We start from the raw sequence: 18,441 nt of genomic DNA on the forward strand, positions 1-18,441 counted from the left end.
ACCATATCCCTCATGTTATGATTTGGTTAGACTCCGGCCCCAAATTATCCTCCGAAGGCGCATCAGAGAAAAACCTCGCCTTACTCGGGGGGCGGGAGGATCAGGGAGTAGTCGACCACAGAGAAGGACCGTGTGGCGAGATGGACCGAGGAGAGAACTCAGACCAGCGTTCCTGTCTGGATCTTTCACGGCCTGTATTGGAAGACTCGGACGGAGCTTCTTGCGACCCGCTGGCTACTGCGGAAGTCTGCAGGGGCAACCGATCGAGCACGGACACAAGGGTCTGGGACACCCGTGTGAGATCCGCTATTGATAGAGACAGAGGGGAGGCCCAGCCTGGGGTGGGGACTTCGCTCTGAGGCGGAGCAGCAGGGGGGGTCTTGGGTGGTGAACATAATGTGGGTTGCTGCAGGCCTGTCTGAGGGAAGCTTGCGGTTACAAGACGCACCCTGAAAGTGTTTCACTAAGGCACAGGCACAGGAAAAAGTAGGAGGTCGGGAGTGACCTTCCTTAAAATTAGACCGAACGGGCCCCTGAGGTAAATGTCAGAAGACTAGGGGACCGGGGATTGAGACAAACTGCGGTGCAAAGGTACTCACGGCAGACACTGCGGGATCCAGATGGAAGGTTGCACGGCCTTGAAGATGCTCCTCAGGAACGATAGCCCCTAGGAGAACAGGCAGACACATCTGGGGCACTCTTGTCCGAAACTTGCTGCAGGTCTGAAGAACAGCAGTGGGGAGATGCGAGGATGCCAGGAATTTGCACTCTTAGGATGTGCAAAGAAAAACGTTCCTGGCACTGAAATAAGCATCTGTGGCTGCCTGGGAGTGGTGGGCGGGGCTTAACCGCCAGGCCAGGAGCACCAAGATGGTGGCGGTGGGCAGAGCTTGCCAATAATAGTCGGGCGGGAGAAAAGCCCGCCCGAGGGAAAGGAAGTGGGAGGAGACGCAGCGCCGGAAGTAGGCCCCGGAAGAAGCCGGGGCCTAAATTTAAGGCCGGCGGCCGCCGGGAAGGGCCGCGGCGACGGGTGAAGCGGCGCGGTTTCCTGCAAGGCCGCCGTGCCGTGGTAAAAGGGCACAGTGCGGCTGTAGGAGGAAGCGGCGGCGGTGCCTGCAAAGCCGCCGCACCAGAAGAAAGCGGTGCGGCCGCAGGAGAAAGCGGCGCGGCTGCCAACGAGGCGGCCACGCCGTGTCAGAAAAGAATAGTGCGGCCGCAAGGAAATCGGCGCAGCTACCATAAGGCCGCCGCGCCAGGACAGAAACAGTGCAGCCGCAGGGGGAAAAAAGGTAGAGGCTGCCGCACGGCCGCCGCATCGGGACAGAGCACAGTGCGGGGGAAAAAGGCAGCGTGGCCGCCTGTAAGGCCAAGAACAGCGCGGCTGCCACGCTAATGGGGCGACGACCCCCGCCCCATGAGGAAATGTCAACCAGGTCAATACAGCCTGGAAAAAATCCCAAGGGACCCCCAAATGACTACCCTGGAACTGATGAAGGACCCAGAGGTACTTTGGAATACTCACCTAAAAAAAAAAAAAAATCCCACGCCGTCCTTACTAACCTCATTCTGTGGGAAAATATCAGACGTCCAGGGAGCTGATGGACGTCCTCGTCTCCTCCAACCGACAGGCTCTGGTGGGCGAGTGGGTGGGGGACGGAGCCAGGACCGGACTTCTAAGCATGCTTGTGTGCTAGGATCTTGGTCCTGGTGGGGGATCTATGAGGATACGGGGTGGCAGTACACGCCGTACTCTTAGTCCGTGTTGTGGGACTACAGGTGTGACTGTTCACCCTGTATCCCTCCAGAAAATCTGAAAAGAAACGACGCACATTGAGGTAGATAAGGGTCTAATGAAAGACCCGTGTCCACCTCCTACTGACACTAAGCTAAACTGAATATCCTACTTCCTGTCGGTAGGGTGTACACTGCAGAGGAGGAGCTAACTTTTTTATTTGCATAGTGTCAGCCTCCTAGTGGCAGCAGCATACACCCATGGTTCCTGTGTCCCCCAATGAAAGGCGATAGAGAAAAGATTAACATGACAACATATAAAAATATTTTTTAAAGTCTGATACCACAAAATAGCCCTTTTTTGCACTTTGTACCAACAGAGTTCCAGAAAGGTGAGATATGAGGAGCTGTTTGCTGGGGTATTCACCGTGTAACGCAGCTTCAGCCATCGCCACCCATGGGCTGTGGTACAGGGCATACTGACACCACAGAGCCAGGACCCCTTTTTTAGTAAGGGGGACTTTGTGCATGTCAGTTCTGCTGGATTTCTACAAGCCCCTTTTAGATAAATGGTGGAGATGAGTGAATCGACTCACAAGACCCTGGATCAGCGGACAGTAGCCTATGGCTGACGGATGGGAGCCCTGCGAGCCGCCTCCTTCCTGTATCCCGGCTTCTCCTTTGATTAGTCGGCCTGATGAAACATTACCGCAACAATGACGTCACACCGGGCCGGCTAATCAAAAGAACAGCTGGAGATGCCGGCAGGTAGGAGGCGGCGTGCAATGCTCCCATCCGGCAGCCGTGGCAGACTGACTCGGTGGCTTCGCTCATCTCTAATGAACAGGACAGTTGCATAAACTCCAATTCCGAGCTTCAGAAACCGCCTCGCTCCTCAGCGATCAGTACAGAGATGGCCGTGGCACAAACTACATAAACCTCCTCATATCTCAGTTTTTCTGGTATTCCCTGAGAACAAGGCGATATTGTGGCTGATGTGCCACCAATAAAATAAATGACCCACCTACAATACAGGTGACAAATGTAGGATCGATGGCGGTTCAACCAGTGGAACCACCACTGGTGCTGAAACAATACTATGTCGCTCCTGTGAAAGACATGACCACGGCTCCATTCACTTCCATGGAGGGAGGTAGTAGTGTGCAGGTAATGCTTCCATAAACAGTGAATGGGGACATGAGATTTCCGTCATTATGGCCATTGGTCAGACTCTCACCGATCGTACGTTTATCGCCTTGTCCTGGGTCTTAAGTGTTATTGGTGGGATAACGCTACAAACATAACGGATGGCAGAGGATCAGTGACGAGCAGCGTACTCGAGTGAGCAAAAGCAGGAAGAGGCTGGATTACGGCGGGCGCTCCGTTGGCCAAAGGTGGCGCTGCTGCAGCGGGAACAGAGGACACTAGCGGAGGAGACATTCCTACTACTGGAATGGGAGGCATTGGCACAGGGGCCACAGCAGCCATGGGTGGCAAACCAGTAATTCCACTTATACCTAGAAAACACAAAAAAACAGTGCAGCTCGTACATGTGTGTGGTGGAGGACATGCCCAACTCCTACAGAATAAGGGTTTATTAAGTTGATGAAGTTCACATTGCTTCATCGGTTCTAGGGCGAGATGGGCGACAATCGTGATGACCGGCAACATAGAAAGGGATTCACGCTTATAACGACAGTAAACGCACCAATCTGTAACCTCATTAGTAAAACTGTAAATCACGATTCTACTGATTGTTTTTGGAAACCGTCATCAAGTTTGCTGACACGCCTAGTAGGGTAGCGGAGTTGACATAACGTAGGTGGAACAGGTTAGCTTTCCCATGTAGTTATTTTAGGTATTCAGAAGACACATGGCATCAAAAAGAAATGGAGTGAGCAAGAATTTCAGCTCTGAAGCCTGCGGCCCTAAAATGCAGCTGTGGAGTATAGTGCCTTGTGATAGTATTCAGCTCCCTGGAACTTTTCCACCTTTTCCCACATATCAGGCTTTAAACAAAGATACCAAATGTAAATTTTTGGTGAAGAATCAACAACAAGTGGAACACAATTGTTAAGTTGAATGAAATTTGTTATTTTAAATTTTTGCGGAAATTAAAAAACAAAAGTGGGGCGTGCAATATTATTCGGCCCCTATAACTTAATACTTTGTTGCGCCACCTTTTGCTGCGATTACAGCTGCAAGTCCCTTGGGGTATGTCTCTATCAGTTTTGTACATCGAGAGACTGAAATTCTTGCCCATTCTTCCTTGGCAAACAGCTCGAGCTCAGTGAGGTTTGATGGAGATCGTTTGTGAACAGCAGTTTTCAGCTCTTTCCACAGATTCTCGATTGGATTGAGGTCTGGACTGTGACTTGGCCATTCTAACACCTGGATACGTTTATTTGTGAACCATTCCATTGTAGATTTTGCTTTATGTTTGGGATCATTGTCTTGTTGGAAGACAAATCTCCGTCCCAGTCTCAGGTCTTTTGCAGACTCCAACAGGTTTTCCTTCAAGAATGGTCCTGTATTTAGCTTCATCCATCTTCCCATCAATTTTAACCATCTTCCCTGTCCCTGCTGAAGAAAAGCAGGCCCAAACCATGATGCTGCCACCACCATGTTTGACAGTGGGGATGGTGTGTTCAGGGTGATGAGCTGTGTTGCCTCTACGCCAAACATATAGTTTGGCATGGTTGCCAAAAAGTTCGATTTTGGTTTCATCTGACCAGAGCACCTTCTTCCACATGTTTGGTGTCTCCCAGGTGGCTTGTTGCAAACTTTAAAGAACACTTTTTTATGGATATCTTTCAGAAATGGCTTTCTTCTTGCCACTCTTCCATAAAGGCCAGATTTGTGCAGTGTACGACTGATTGTTGTCCTATGGACAGACTGCCCCACCTCAGCTGTAGATCTCTGCAGTTCATCCAGAGTGATCATGGGCCTCTTAGCTGCATCTCTGATCAGTCGTCTCCTTGCTTAAGATGACAGTTTAGAGGGACGGCCGGGTCTTGGTAGATTTGCAGTGGTATGATACTCCTTCCATTTTAATATGATCGCTTGCACAGTGCTCCTTGGGATGTTTAAAGTTTTGGAAATCATTTTGTAATCCGGCTTTAAACTTCTCCACAACAGTATCACGGACCTGCCTGTTGTGTTCCTTGGTCGTCATGATGCTCTCTGTGCTTCACACAGAACCCTGAGACTATCACAGAGCAGGAGCATTTATACGGAGACTTGATTACACACAGGTGGATTATATTTATCATCATTAGGCATTTAGGACAACATTGGATCATTCAGAGATCCACAATGAACTTCTGGAGTGAGTTTGCTGCACTGAAAGTAAAGGGGCCAAATAATATTGCACGCCCCACTTTTCAGTTTTTGAATTTCCACAAAAATTTAAAACAAATAAATTTGGTTTAACTTCACAATTGTGTTCCACTTGTTATTGATTCTTCACCAAAAATTTACATTTGGTATCATTATGTTTGAAGCGTGATATGTGGGAAAAGGCTGAAAAGTTCCAGGGGGCTGAATACTTTCGCAAGGCACTGTATAATTCTGTTCCCCAAGACAGTGCCCAGTGCACAAGATCCATACAGACTTGAAGGGGAGTTTGGTGGAAGAACATGATGGAGCCCGGATCTCAGCCCCATTCAGCAACTAGACTGGAGATTGTGAGCCCGGCCTCCCCAAGATCAGTATCTGAACTCACAAATGTTCTTCTGGGTGATGGAGGAAAAATTCCCATAGAGGCCTCCAAAATCTTGTAGACACCCTTCCCAGAAGAACTGAAAGTGCAGCACCCGGGAGAAAATTACCACGATTCCTCTCGGGAGCAGCCGGCTTTCAGTTATGAAGACGGGCTAATGCGGCTACAGTCACTGCTTACAGCACAGACGCACTGCAAAGCTGGCTGTCAGTCAGTGCCGGGGCATGCTTACAGCCTCCACTCTGTGACTAACTGCTGCGGGCAAACCTGCACGACTGAAAGCCGGCAGCTGCCAGGAAGATTGAAGTTATTGTTCTCCCAAATGTAACACTTTCAGTACAGGGCAACTTCATAACGTTATTATCATGTAGATTCACATTAATGATGACATTCATATTGACTGGTTTCCTTTAATATGGCTATTATGCAAATTAAATATGCAAATTTTATTACGCAGTAAATTGCAGAAGTGTTTGTTTTTACAACAACTAGCCAACATTGTCCATCTATGAAGATGGGAATAACCCTTAAAAAAAAAAAAAAAAAAACAAACAGGGTCGGTTGCGATTTCTGTGATCATACAGTTATTATCTATCCTATGGATGGGAAAAGTAATTTATTTGAAGATTTTTTTTCTACCAAATGTATTTATATATTTATCAATCAGCATAAAAAACATTTGTTTGCAGGCATTCACTTCAAGGTAAGAAGTTAAATGTCTCAAGGTGGATACGAACCAAATCCCGCAGAAGCTGGCATGGCGACTGGTTGCTTCAACATGGCGGCGGGGAGAGCAGATGGCAGGGGGTAGCCTTGCAGCTTCAGTTTGATCAGTTTCATAGCTATGGAGAACTCCAGCTGGTCCATTCTACCGTCATTGTTCATGTCAGCCAGAGCCCTGGAGAGAAATGAACGTTCACTGATCACCACTGGCAATAACACAAAGGATCAGAGCAGCGCTGACTGCAGCTGGAGCACCGCCACGCGTCAGCCGCGGCACACCGCTGGCATAAGGTGCAACCGGCACTGTACAGGCAATCAGTAAGGGGCAAACAATATTCTGAATACACACCTGTACCTAAACTCCACGCCTAAAATGTATCCCCGGGACAGAAGAAATAACCATAATACACTCACTCGGGGACTGCCCACATAATATGCCACCATCTTGCTGCCTTCTCGGCCCTCTAATCTAGCTGCCCGCCTCTGAACACTCGTGAAGCCCTAAACCTATATTCAACAAGGTGTTTACAATAATATTACACTGGGATCTTGGCACTTATTTTATACAATGCCTTGGCAGCTGCAGCCTGACATTGAGTATTACAGGTCCTGTTCTGCGGTCTCCATTTAAAAGCTTATTCCCAACATTAAAAGTCATCATTTACCCGCAATATTGGTAATAACTTGTGGACTGGTTAAGGTCTGTCTACAAAGACACCCACCGATCCTAAGAAGAGGGTGCCACCTCTCCTATGGGACTGCCAGGAACATAGCGGCTTGCTATCATTGACAGTCCCGTAGCCAATGCGCCACTCCAGCAGGGTGTTTCAGAGTCCCATTCTTAGGGTCAGTAGTAGTCCCGATGGACAGACCTCCAACGAACTACAAGCGAGGTATAATATTCAACGCTTGGAATATTCCACCAATTTTTCTGCCTGATGTGATTACTGAGACCTTAGAAATTATCATCGATTCAATGGATAAAGAACTGCACGACCAATGGGGGTCTAGGTGCTAGGACCCTCACCGATCACTAGTATGTCTGTTTTATGAATGATGGAGATGGCGGTGAGACCCGCTGATCTTGCTTTTATCACCTATCCCGTATCTGCCAAGTTCCTGCCCATGCCGCCAGCTAATTCAGGTCTTGTGTATTATTATTATACGACCATAATGCAAAGTTTTGTATCATCAGCAAAAACGGATACTTTAATCCATTTATTCCTGACCTTGTAAAAGTAACACAGATGGTGGTGCTCAACACGTTCTCGCCACTGGTAAGGATATCAGAAGCCAAAGACTATACCAGTCTATTATCCAACTTATGTACCACTACATCTTATCTGTTTAAAAACACCTAAAAATCACTCAAAAAAAAAAAAAAAAAAAAAAGAAGAAAAGGGGTATTCCTATCTTGAGGCATCATCAATTATTCATAGGATAGGCTGATCGGTAGGGGTCTGACCACTGAGTGTCTTGGACAGGGTGGCGGACGGACATGCATACCACCACTCCGTTTATTTTCTATGGGACTGGCGGAGATAGAGTTCGGTGCTCGACTTTTTCCAACAGCCCCATAGACAATGAATGGAGCCAATATGACTATTCAGAAGGGGCTCTGCAGTGCCCCTATCTCAGGATCAGAACGGGCAGAGACCAAACGCTAAGACCAACAAGTTATACGTTTTTATATGAATAAGATGGGAATACCCCTATAACTGCAGTGGAACAGAGGAGGGAAAACACGTGTACATGATCTGCTCCAGTGAACCCAACACTGGCCATATACACCAGATCATTGTAATCAGGAGATAATCTGTATGGAGTCAGTCTGCAGATTATGGCAGAAAAATTTTAAAAAAAATGCCATGAGGCTATAGAAGGCAACCGATGCAAGGTTTTTTATGAAACCCAAATTGCAAAAAGGATTTTTAGCCCCAACAATATCCAGTCAGTATGTAGGATCCATGTTTCCGAAGCACAAATTCGGCAGAATATTATGGGGAAAGTGATAACCTGGCTTATTCAGTGCGAACAAAATGTGTTCTGTTTTATTACAAACTCTTATTTTAGCAGCAATAGAAGACGGTGGATGAGCGCTCCGTGTCCTCCTCTAATTCTGAATTATTTACATCCATATCCCCCATCAGAGCTGTCTGCCGTTACAGTGTGCCGGCACAATTCATCTCATGTATGGCCGTCGTTCAGGCAGATTTCAGCAGATCCTTGGCCCGGCTCCCAGTAAAGGGCTAAACCACTATTTTAATGAGAGCAGAAAGGCATTCATGAGCAAATGTGTTTCTCCACACAAGACTGGAGACGTAATGTCTTGTAAGCGGAAGAGACAGAACCTCGCTTATCTCTGGGGGAGAACAAGCACATTGGGCCGGTCAGGAGCAGTAACAGGCGGAGCGGGGAAAATCCTGCACAATGTAGTGATCAGACAGAGCAGCCTCAGGGAAGCCCTACAAGAGCCCCAGCTGTGCCAGGGGGCGACACTGTACCCGTCACCGGATCACTGAGCGCCAGGGACAATACCGGGGCTCGGCGGACACATCCTTTTCTGTACTCGGCGGTATTAAGTCTGGAGGCCCTGGGCCTTTCACACGGACTGATAATAGGCAATAAAAGTTGTGCAAACGTGGCAGCAGTCAGCTAACCGGAAAATTGCTGGATGATTCTTGATCCTGTAAATGATCCAGAGTCGGCAGCACACCGCCACGGGTAAACAGAGAAAGTGCTGCCGACTACATGCCTGCTGTTTGGGAACAGAGCAAACTTGCCGTCATTTTATCCACTCTTTAAAAATGAGCGCAGATATACTCGAGAGCAGAAAACTGCCCAATGGAAATGCGTCTAACACATCAGAACGCTCGCTCATCACTACTAGCCATGTCGCCTATCAGTGGATGTAAACATTGTATGGAGCTAGAAAAGCACGGCTCTGCAATGTAAGGGAATGAGCACCACATAGTGTTCTGCACCATGGCATCCTGACTCCGTGCAATATTCATATACGTCCGCCTCTGCAAGCAGCAGACTGGGGAGGGGAGCCAGCTTGTCGGTCTTCCACCAAGGATAGGCCATCAATACCCAAGGAGTGGAGAACTCCTTCCATAACTCCGGCCAGAGACTGAATCTTCAGGGATTGCAGAGGCCATAGGTAACAGCCCTGATGGACATATTACGCTTGTGTTCATGAGCAGGAGCCCCCTGCCGAGGATACTCACCAGATCTGTGCAAGTACAGGTGGGTGCAGGCCAGACTGCAGGAAGAAGTTTCTGGCCTGGTCTCCTACAGGAAAATGAAAGAAGGCAAGAGAGTAAGTAAGGGAAAAAACTAACAAAAAAATAGCCGTCATCCACCCTGGACTTGGCCTTTTTAAAGGAGTTGTATAAGCTTGAGGTACATGTTTGTGGTCACTATGACTGCAGTCTTAAACATCCTCACAGCCCACACTGTCAGGAGTAGGTGACCATCTGACCTTGACTATCTCATTTATATACTTCCGGCCACATTACGACTAGACTTGTCCAGCCTTGCACTGAGTGATGCCACGTACGTCTAGTCGGCATGTGACCGCATGGATGAAAATTGAAAATTTGTGGTCACACGCTCCCACACTGGCACATTTACGTTGTGAGGATTAACAAGACTGCAGGTACATAGAATGATTGCAAACTTGTACTCCATGGACAATCCCTTTAAGATAAAGTTCTTTGTACTCCTTATATAAAAAGCCACCAGTGTGCAGCTGCTGCTTATTCCCCTACTGAAACAAAACATACAACAATCGACCAATACAAGTGTCTGTGAATAAATCATTAAAGGGATTTTCAGAACATCCATAATCAGAACGGACTCCAGTGGAAAGCATATAATTAGGCAGGAGGTGAAGATTAAGTCCGCATTAATATGTGTAATGATAATTTCATTTTCGCAGCATCCACAAATATACTATTAGCCAGCAGGATATTAAAAAGCAGGCGGAGAGGGAAGAAGCCTGGAAGCCACAGGGCTGTAATTGTCGTGTTAATGGAATTAGAGCCCGTGAGATCAACATCAACTTGCTAAAATTAATTACTGGACGTAGGTGGAACGAGCAGATTTCGGAACAGAGCATCTAATCCTCCAAATTAATCGAATTGTATGTGACATTAGCAGCAGAAATCCCATTACTAGGAGGATGTAAAGGACAGGAGTCTCCGCACCAACAATGCTTCATGTCTGCAATATTTACAGTGACCACATCTTATACATTGTGCAAGGAAAGAGGTGTTGTGCCAGCATTACCAGGGAATCTGTCAGCAGAATCCCCCCACCCCCCAAAAAAAGAAAAAAAATTTGAAATATTTACCTTTTTTAAAAACGAACCCAGAAATACCTTTACATAGCCAGTCCATTTCTCCTTTACAGAGAAATCAGCGTTTGAGTTGATATGCAAATGAGGCTGAAGAGCGATGGTAGATCCAAAGCCTTTGTCACTCCAGCTCTATTCCCTGCCCAGCGCCGCCCTTCTGCTTGACTGACTGCCTTCAGGGTAAAGGATCAGTCAGTCAAAAAAGGAGGTGGCGGCGCTAGGCACGGAATGGAGCTGGAGTGACAGAAGCTTCAGATCTACCATAGCTCTTCAGCCTCATTTGCATATCAACTCAGAGGCAGATTTTTCAGTAACGGGGGGGACGGACTGGTCATGTAAAGGTATTTCTGGACTGGTCTTTGAAAAAGCTACATGAACATATAAATAGTTTAAGGTGTGAAATACTATTGACGGACGCCGTGCACGCACGGTTACGGATACTTACCGGTAATATACCCCGCCGTTGGCTGGAGTCCATGGAACTGTTGGTCATGTTTCGCCCTCTCCTCCACCGTTATTGCCCAGATATCCAAATTCCCTATTCAAAAAAAGGATATAAGTAAATTACATCATTACCTATGTATGAGAGATGGAAAAAACGAACCGCTGCAGTCTATCAGCGGCGCCTGAATATGCAAAGCACGTCAAACCATGAGACAAAAAAGTGCCATGCTGATTCTTCAGGGGGCTTCCTACACTTACCTCCATTTCTAAAAGACGCTGCAAGGAAGACGGCAAAAATCGCCATTGAGGCTACTTCTACCGTACAAGAACTTGTGGCATCATATAAAAAATGCTTCACATTACCCCTATTAAAGTCACAACCCACCCCCCTCCTCCCTGGACAGGACAAAAAGGTACCAACAACTAATGTCAACATCCTAGATAAGGTCGGCTTACCCCCAAATGGCGCGGCTGCAAATTGAGCCATGGCTGTGCTCCGTTCAGCTCGCTAGACGGTACCTATGAAAGAAAAAAATAATTTGTTTGATATCATGATCCCAGGTCAACAAATGTTAAACGCAATGGTTGATTTTCTACTAGAAACAGCGCCACCCCTGCCCATGGGCCGTGTGTGGTACTGCAGCCCAATAATAATTTCATTTCAATGACTGAATCGAGTGGCACTGCTTTCTATTTTTTTTCTCAAGTATCTTTTCTTTTTTTTTTTAGTCCTGGTCGAGTTCTTCAAAAATGGTACATTTCGGTTGAATAATTCTGGGCAAAATGAAAGCTGCGGTTTAACTCTTGTCTTTTCTTTTGCCTTTTTTGGCGCAAAATGTCATTACTTTTAATATGCTGTAAGTTAGTGTACAACTTTAGTAGAGTACTGGATTACAATTGCGCAAATATTGCAAATGATAGATTAGGCCACAACGTCAGGATAATGGAAAAAAAACAAAAAAAAAAAATACATAAAAAATAAAATAAACCAAGTAAAACTGGTGGGAATTAATGGGCACATCATCAGTTTACTGCCTAAATACTCTAGAGGTGATGAGCAACACTAACATTTTCGGTTAGAAAAAAATAAATAAATATGGAGGCCTCAATTATCAAAACTATAAAATGGTGGTTGCTGCCCATAGCAACCAATCAGAACTCCGCTTTCATCTCTGCAGATCAGAAAGAAATGAAAGCTGGGCTCTGATTGGTTGCTATGTGCTACCACGTCAGTTTGTCTGTTGTTAAGGAGAGGGGTTTAGAAGGAAACAGGCCGTACCAATAGAAACGCACTGGGTGCAGATTACATAATGTGACCTAATACACTGACGCAACAATCCTGAGGTAAAATAAACATGGCTGCCATCACAACACTGACAGGATAACCCAGCTTTCCCAGGCCTCCGAATACCACATGCGCCCATGTATGCAACAGCGCTTCCATAACGATAACTTACGGATCGGCGGGGGTCCGACTGCCGGGATCATCAGAGCAGGGGAATTTTACCACACACATGCCCAAACACTACTCCATTCATTCCCTATGGGGCTGGCAGGAGCCGGGGGTCAAATATGCTCACTGCCGCTCCCAGCTAGCCGGGATAAAAGTTCCCTGGTCTCCTGATTAGTGCAGGTCTAAGCAGCCGGACCCCTAATCACTAAGTTATTACCTATCCTGTATATAGTTGATAAAGGGTTGTCCTATGAAAACAAGTTACCAGGGGCGGACATATCATTGGTGCAACCTGTGCCGCCGCACAGGGGCCCCAGGAGGTAAAGGGGCCCACTTCTAAAGGTACCTTCACACATAACGATATTGTTAACGATATCGTTGCATTTTGTGACGTAGCAACGATATCGTTAATGAAATCGTTAAGGCCCCTTCACATTAAGCAACGCTGCAGCGATACCGACAACGATCCGGATCGCTGCAGCGTCGCTGTTTGGTCGCTGGAGAGCTGTCACACAGACCGCTCTCCAGCAACCAACGATGCCGGTAACCAGGGTAAACATCGGGTAACTAAGCGCAGGGCCGCGCTTAGTAACCCGATATTTACCCTGGTTACCATCGTTAAAGTAAAAAAAAACAAACAGTACATACTTACCTTCCGCTGTCTGTCCCCGGCGCTGTGCTCTGCACTCCTCCTGTACTGGCTGTGAGCACAGCGGCCGGAAAGCAGAGCGGTGACGTCACCGCTCTGCTTTCCGGCTGGCCGACGCTCACAGCCAGTACAGGAGGAGAGCAGAGCACAGCGCTGGAGGACAGACGGCTGTAGGTAAGTATGTAGTGTTTGTTTTTTTTACTTTTAGGAAGGTAACCAGGGTAAACATCGGGTTACTAAGCGCGGCCCTGCGCTTAGTTACCCGATGTTTACCCTGGTTACCAGTGAAGACATCGCTGGATCGGTGTCACACACGCCAATCCAGCGATGTCCACGGGAGATCCAGCGACGAAATAAAGTTCTGGACTTTGTTCAGCGACCAACGATCTCCCAGCAGGGGCCTGATCGCTGGTCGCTGTCACACAACGATTTTATTAACGATATCGTTGCTACGTCACAAAAAGCAACGATATCGTTAACAATATCGTTATGTGTGAAGGTACCTTTATGTGTGACAGCGACCAACGATCAGGCCCCTGCTGGGAGATCGTTGGTCGCTGAACAAAGTCCAGAACTTTATTTCGTCGCTGGATCTCCCGCGGACATCGCTGGATCGGCGTGTGTGACACCGATCCAGCGATGTCTTCACTGGTAACCAGGGTAGACATCGGGTAACTAAGCGCAGGGCCGCGCTTAGTAACCCGATGTTTACCCTGGTTACCTTCCTAAAAGTAAAAAAAACAAACAGTACATACTTACCTACCGCTGTCTGTCCCCGGCGCTGTGCTCTGCTCTCCTCCTGCACTGGCTGTGAGCGTCGGTCAGCCGGAAAGCAGAGCGGTGACGTCACCGCTCTGCTTTCCGGCCGCTGTGCTCACACAGACAGTACAGGAGGAGTGCAGAGCAGAGCGCCGGGGACAGACAGCGGTAGGTAAGTATGTACTGTTTGTTTTTTTACTTTTAGGATGGTAACCAGGGTAAACATCGGGTTACTAAGCGCGGCCCTGCGCTTAGTTACCCGATGTTTACCCTGGTTACCGGCATCGTTGGTCGCTGGAGAGCGGTCTGTGTGACAGCTCTCCAGCGACCAAACAGCGACGCTGTAGCGATCCGGATCGTTGTCGGTATCGCTGCAGTGTCGCTTTAAGGCCCCTTCACATTAAGCGACGCTGCAGCGATACCGATAACGATTCGGATCGCTGCAGCGTCGCTGTTTGGTCGCTGGAGAGCTGTCACACAGACCGCTCTCCAGCGACCAACGATGCCGGTAACCAGGGTAAACATCGGGTAACTAAGCGCAGGGCCGCGCTTAGTAACCCGATGTTTACCCTGGATACCATGCTAAAAGTAAAAAAAAAACAAACACTACATACTTACCTACCGCTGTCTGTCCTCCAGCGCTGCGCTCTGCTTCTCTGCTCTCCTCCTGTACTGTCTGGGAGCCGGAAAGCAGAGCGGTGACGTCACCGCTCTGCTTTCCGGCTCACAGACAGTACAGGAGGAGAGCAGAGCACAGCGCTGGAGGACAGACAGCTGTAGGTAAGTATCTAGTGTTTGTTTTTTTTTACTTTTAGCATGGTATCCAGGGTAAACATCGGGTTACTAAGCGCGGCCCTGCGCTTAGTTACCCGATGTTTACCCTGGTTACCAGTGAAGACATCGCTGGATCGGTGTCACACACGCCGATCCAGCGATGTCTCCAGGGAGTCCAGCGACGAAATAAAGTTCTGGACTTTATTCAGCGACCAACGATCTCCCAGCAGGGGCCTGATCGTTGGTCGCTGTCACACATAACGATTTCATTAACGATATCGTTGCTACGTCACAAATAGCAACGATATCGTTAACAATATCGTTATGTGTGAAGGTACCTTAAGCGACGCTGCAGCGATACCGACAACGATCCGGATCACTGCAGCGTCGCTGTTTGGTCGCTGGAGAGCTGTCACACAGACCGCTCTCCAGCGACCAACGATGCCGGTAACCAGGGTAAACATCGGGTAACTAAGCGCAGGGCCGCGCTTAGTAACCCGATGTTTACCCTGGTTACCATGCTAAAAGTAAAAAAAAACAAACACTAGATACTTACCTACCGCTGTCTGTCCTCCAGCGCTGTGCTCTGCACTCCTCCTGTACTGGCTGTGAGCCGGAAAGCAGAGCGGTGACGTCACCGCTCTGCTTTCCGGCTCCCAGCCAGTACAGGAGGAGAGCAGAGAAGCAGAGCGCAGCGCTGGAGGACAGACAGCGGAAGGTAAGTATGTACTGTTTGTTTTTTTTTACTTTTAGCATGGTAACCAGGGTAAACATCGGGTTACTAAGCGCGGCCCTGCGCTTAGTTACCCGATGTTTACCCTGGTTACCGGGGACCTCGGGATCGTTGGTCGCTGGAGAGCGGTCTGTGTGACAGCTCTCCAGCGACCAAACAGCGACGCTGCAGCGATCCGGATCGTTGTCGGTATCGCTGCAGCGTCGCTTAATGTGAAGGGGCCTTTAATGTAATGAACTCCAATGCAGGTGGAATTTTGCATTTTTAGGAGCTCTTGGGCTGCAGAGGGCCCATATATTGATCTTGCACGGGGGCCCCTTTCTAGGTGTACGCTAGTGCCCCTTATAGCAACTTCCTAAACAGTCGTCATAAAAAATTTCTGTGGAGTGTCCAAGCCCTTCGTGATCTGCAAAAATGTTAACAAATCTGTCAGATGTCCTACTGGTTCCATCTGATGTCCCCTTCCATAAATCAAGATTACAGATAACAGGGAGGGCATTATACACAGGTCTCTACAGGATGGAAAAGTGAGAAAGCATACAGAGTCTCCGGGAGGGCAGAAAAAAGGAAGGAAGCCCATGAAAGGGAAGTAAGGCCAGAATACCAGTCGTGCTCTTGAAGACTGCTGCTCCAGTCAGCCTATATTATTGGGAGAGACAGACAGAGATCACATCAGGCTATATAGCTGCAGAGATACAGAGATCTCACTCATATCCAGCCTGTATTACTGGAGAGAAGCAGAGATCTCACTCATATCCAGCCTATATTACTGGAGAGACACAGAGATCTCACTCATATCCAGCCTATATTACTGGAGAGAAGCAGAGATCTCACTCATATCCAGCCTATATTACTGGAGAGACACAGAGATCTCACTCATATCCAGCCTATATTACTGGAGAGACACAGAGATCTCACTCATATCCAGCCTATATTACTGGAGAGAAGCAGAGATCTCACTCATATCCAGCCTATATTACTGGAGAGACACAGAGATCTCACTCATATCCAGCCTATATTACTGGAGAGACGCAGAGATCTCACTCATATCCAGCCTATATTACTGGAGAGATGCAGAGATCTCACTCATATCCAGCCTATATTACTGGAGAGATGCAGAGATCTCACTCATATCCAGCCTATATTACTGGAGAGATGCAGAGATCTCACTCATATCCAGCCTATATTACTGGAGAGACGCAGAGATCTCACTCATATCCAGCCTATATTACTGGAGAGACGCAGAGATCTCACTCATATCCAGCCTATATTACTGGAGAGACGCAGAGATCTCACTCATATCCAGCCTATATTACTGGAGAGACGCAGAGATCTCACTCATATCCAGCCTATATTACTGGAGAGATGCAGAGATCTCACTCATATCCAGCCTATATTACTGGAGAGATGCAGAGATCTCACTCATATCCAGCCTATATTACTGGAGAGATGCAGAGATCTCACTCATATCCAGCCTATATTACTGGAGAGATGCAGAGATCTCACTCATATCCAGCCTATATTACTGGAGAGATGCAGAGATCTCACTCATATCCAGCCTATATTACTGGAGAGATACAGAGCTCTCACTCATATCCAGCCTATATTACTGGAGAGATACAGAGATCTCACTCATATCCAGCCTATATTACTGGAGAGACATGCAGAGATCTCACTCATATCCAGCCTATATTACTGAAGATATGCAGAGATCTCACTCATATCCAGCCTATATTACTGGAGAGATGCAGAGATCTCACTCATATCCAGCCTATATTACTGGAGAGATACAGAGATCTCACTCATATCCAGCCTATATTACTGGAGAGATACAGAGATCTCACTCATATCCAGCCTATATTACTGGAGAGATGCAGAGATCTCACTCATATCCAACCTATATTACTGGAGAGACACAGAGATCTCACTTATATCCAGCCTATATTACTGGAGAGATAGAGATCTCACTTATATCCAGCCTATATTACTGGAGCGATACAAAGATCTCACTTATATCCAGCCTATATTACTGGAGAGATAGAGATCTCACTCATATCCAGCCTATATTACTGGAGAGATACAGAGATCTCACTCATATCCAGCCTATATTACTAGAGAGATACAGAGATCTCACTCATATCCAGCCTATATTACTGGAGAGACACAGATCTCACTCATATCCAGCCTATATTACTGGAGATATGCAGAGATCTCACTCATATCCAGCCTATATTACTGGAGAGATAGAGATCTCACTCATATCCAGCCTATATTACTGGAGAGATGCAGAGATCTCACTCATATCCAGCCTATATTACTGGAGAGATGCAGAGATCTCACTCATATCCAGCCTATCTTACTGGAGAGACACAGATCTCACTCATATCCAGCCTATATTACCGGAGAGATACAGAGATCTCACTCATATCCAGCCTATATTACTGGAGAGATACAGAGATCTCACTCATATCTTTGTATCTCTCCAGTAATATAGGCTGGATATGAGTGAGATCTTTGTATCTCTCCAGTAATATAGGCTGGATATAAGTGAGATCTCTGCATCTCTCCAGTAATATAGGCTGGATATGAGTGAGATCTCTGTATCTCTCCAGTTATATAGGCTGGATATGAGTAATATCCAGCCTATATTACTGGAGAGATACAAAGATCTCACTCATATCCAGCCTATATTACTGGAGAGATGCAGAGATCTCACTCATATCCAGCCTATATTACTGGAGAGATACAGAGATCTCACTCATATCCAGTCTATATTACTGGAGAGATACAAAGATCTCACTTATATCCAGCCTATATTACTGGAGAGATAGAGATCTCACTTATATCCAGCCTATATTACTGGAGCGATACAAAGATCTCACTCATATCCAGCCTATATTACTGGAGAGATAGAGATCTCACTTATATCCAGCCTATATTACTGGAGAGATGCAGAGATCTCACTCATATCCAGCCTATCTTACTGGAGAGACACAGATCTCACTCATATCCAGCCTATATTACCGGAGAGATACAGAGATCTCACTCATATCCAGCCTATATTACTGGAGAGATACAGAGATCTCACTCATAT

At 47.1% G+C, this 18,441-nt stretch overlaps 1 protein-coding gene across 3 annotated transcripts in view; it reads right to left on the reverse strand.

The window, feature by feature from the left end:
- The window catches only part of ITSN1 (intersectin 1), a 150,760-nt gene that overhangs the window by 89,514 nt on the left and 42,805 nt on the right, over nucleotides 1-18,441 (reverse strand). For all 3 annotated transcript variants that reach the window (XM_069760790.1, XM_069760789.1, XM_069760791.1), the window contains exons 2-6: nucleotides 11,436-11,498; nucleotides 10,981-11,073; nucleotides 9,406-9,469; nucleotides 6,190-6,350; nucleotides 3,069-3,248 (exon numbers count right to left, since the gene is read on the reverse strand). In XM_069760790.1, the coding sequence (XP_069616891.1) occupies nucleotides 3,069-3,248; nucleotides 6,190-6,350; nucleotides 9,406-9,469; nucleotides 10,981-11,073; nucleotides 11,436-11,466 (529 nt within the window). In that variant the 5' untranslated portion in view covers nucleotides 11,467-11,498. The remainder of the gene's footprint in view (nucleotides 1-3,068; nucleotides 3,249-6,189; nucleotides 6,351-9,405; nucleotides 9,470-10,980; nucleotides 11,074-11,435; nucleotides 11,499-18,441) is intronic.

The sequence above is a fragment of the Ranitomeya imitator genome, chromosome 3 (genome assembly GCF_032444005.1).
Source record: "Ranitomeya imitator isolate aRanImi1 chromosome 3, aRanImi1.pri, whole genome shotgun sequence".
NCBI classification, from domain to species: domain Eukaryota; kingdom Metazoa; phylum Chordata; class Amphibia; order Anura; family Dendrobatidae; genus Ranitomeya; species Ranitomeya imitator.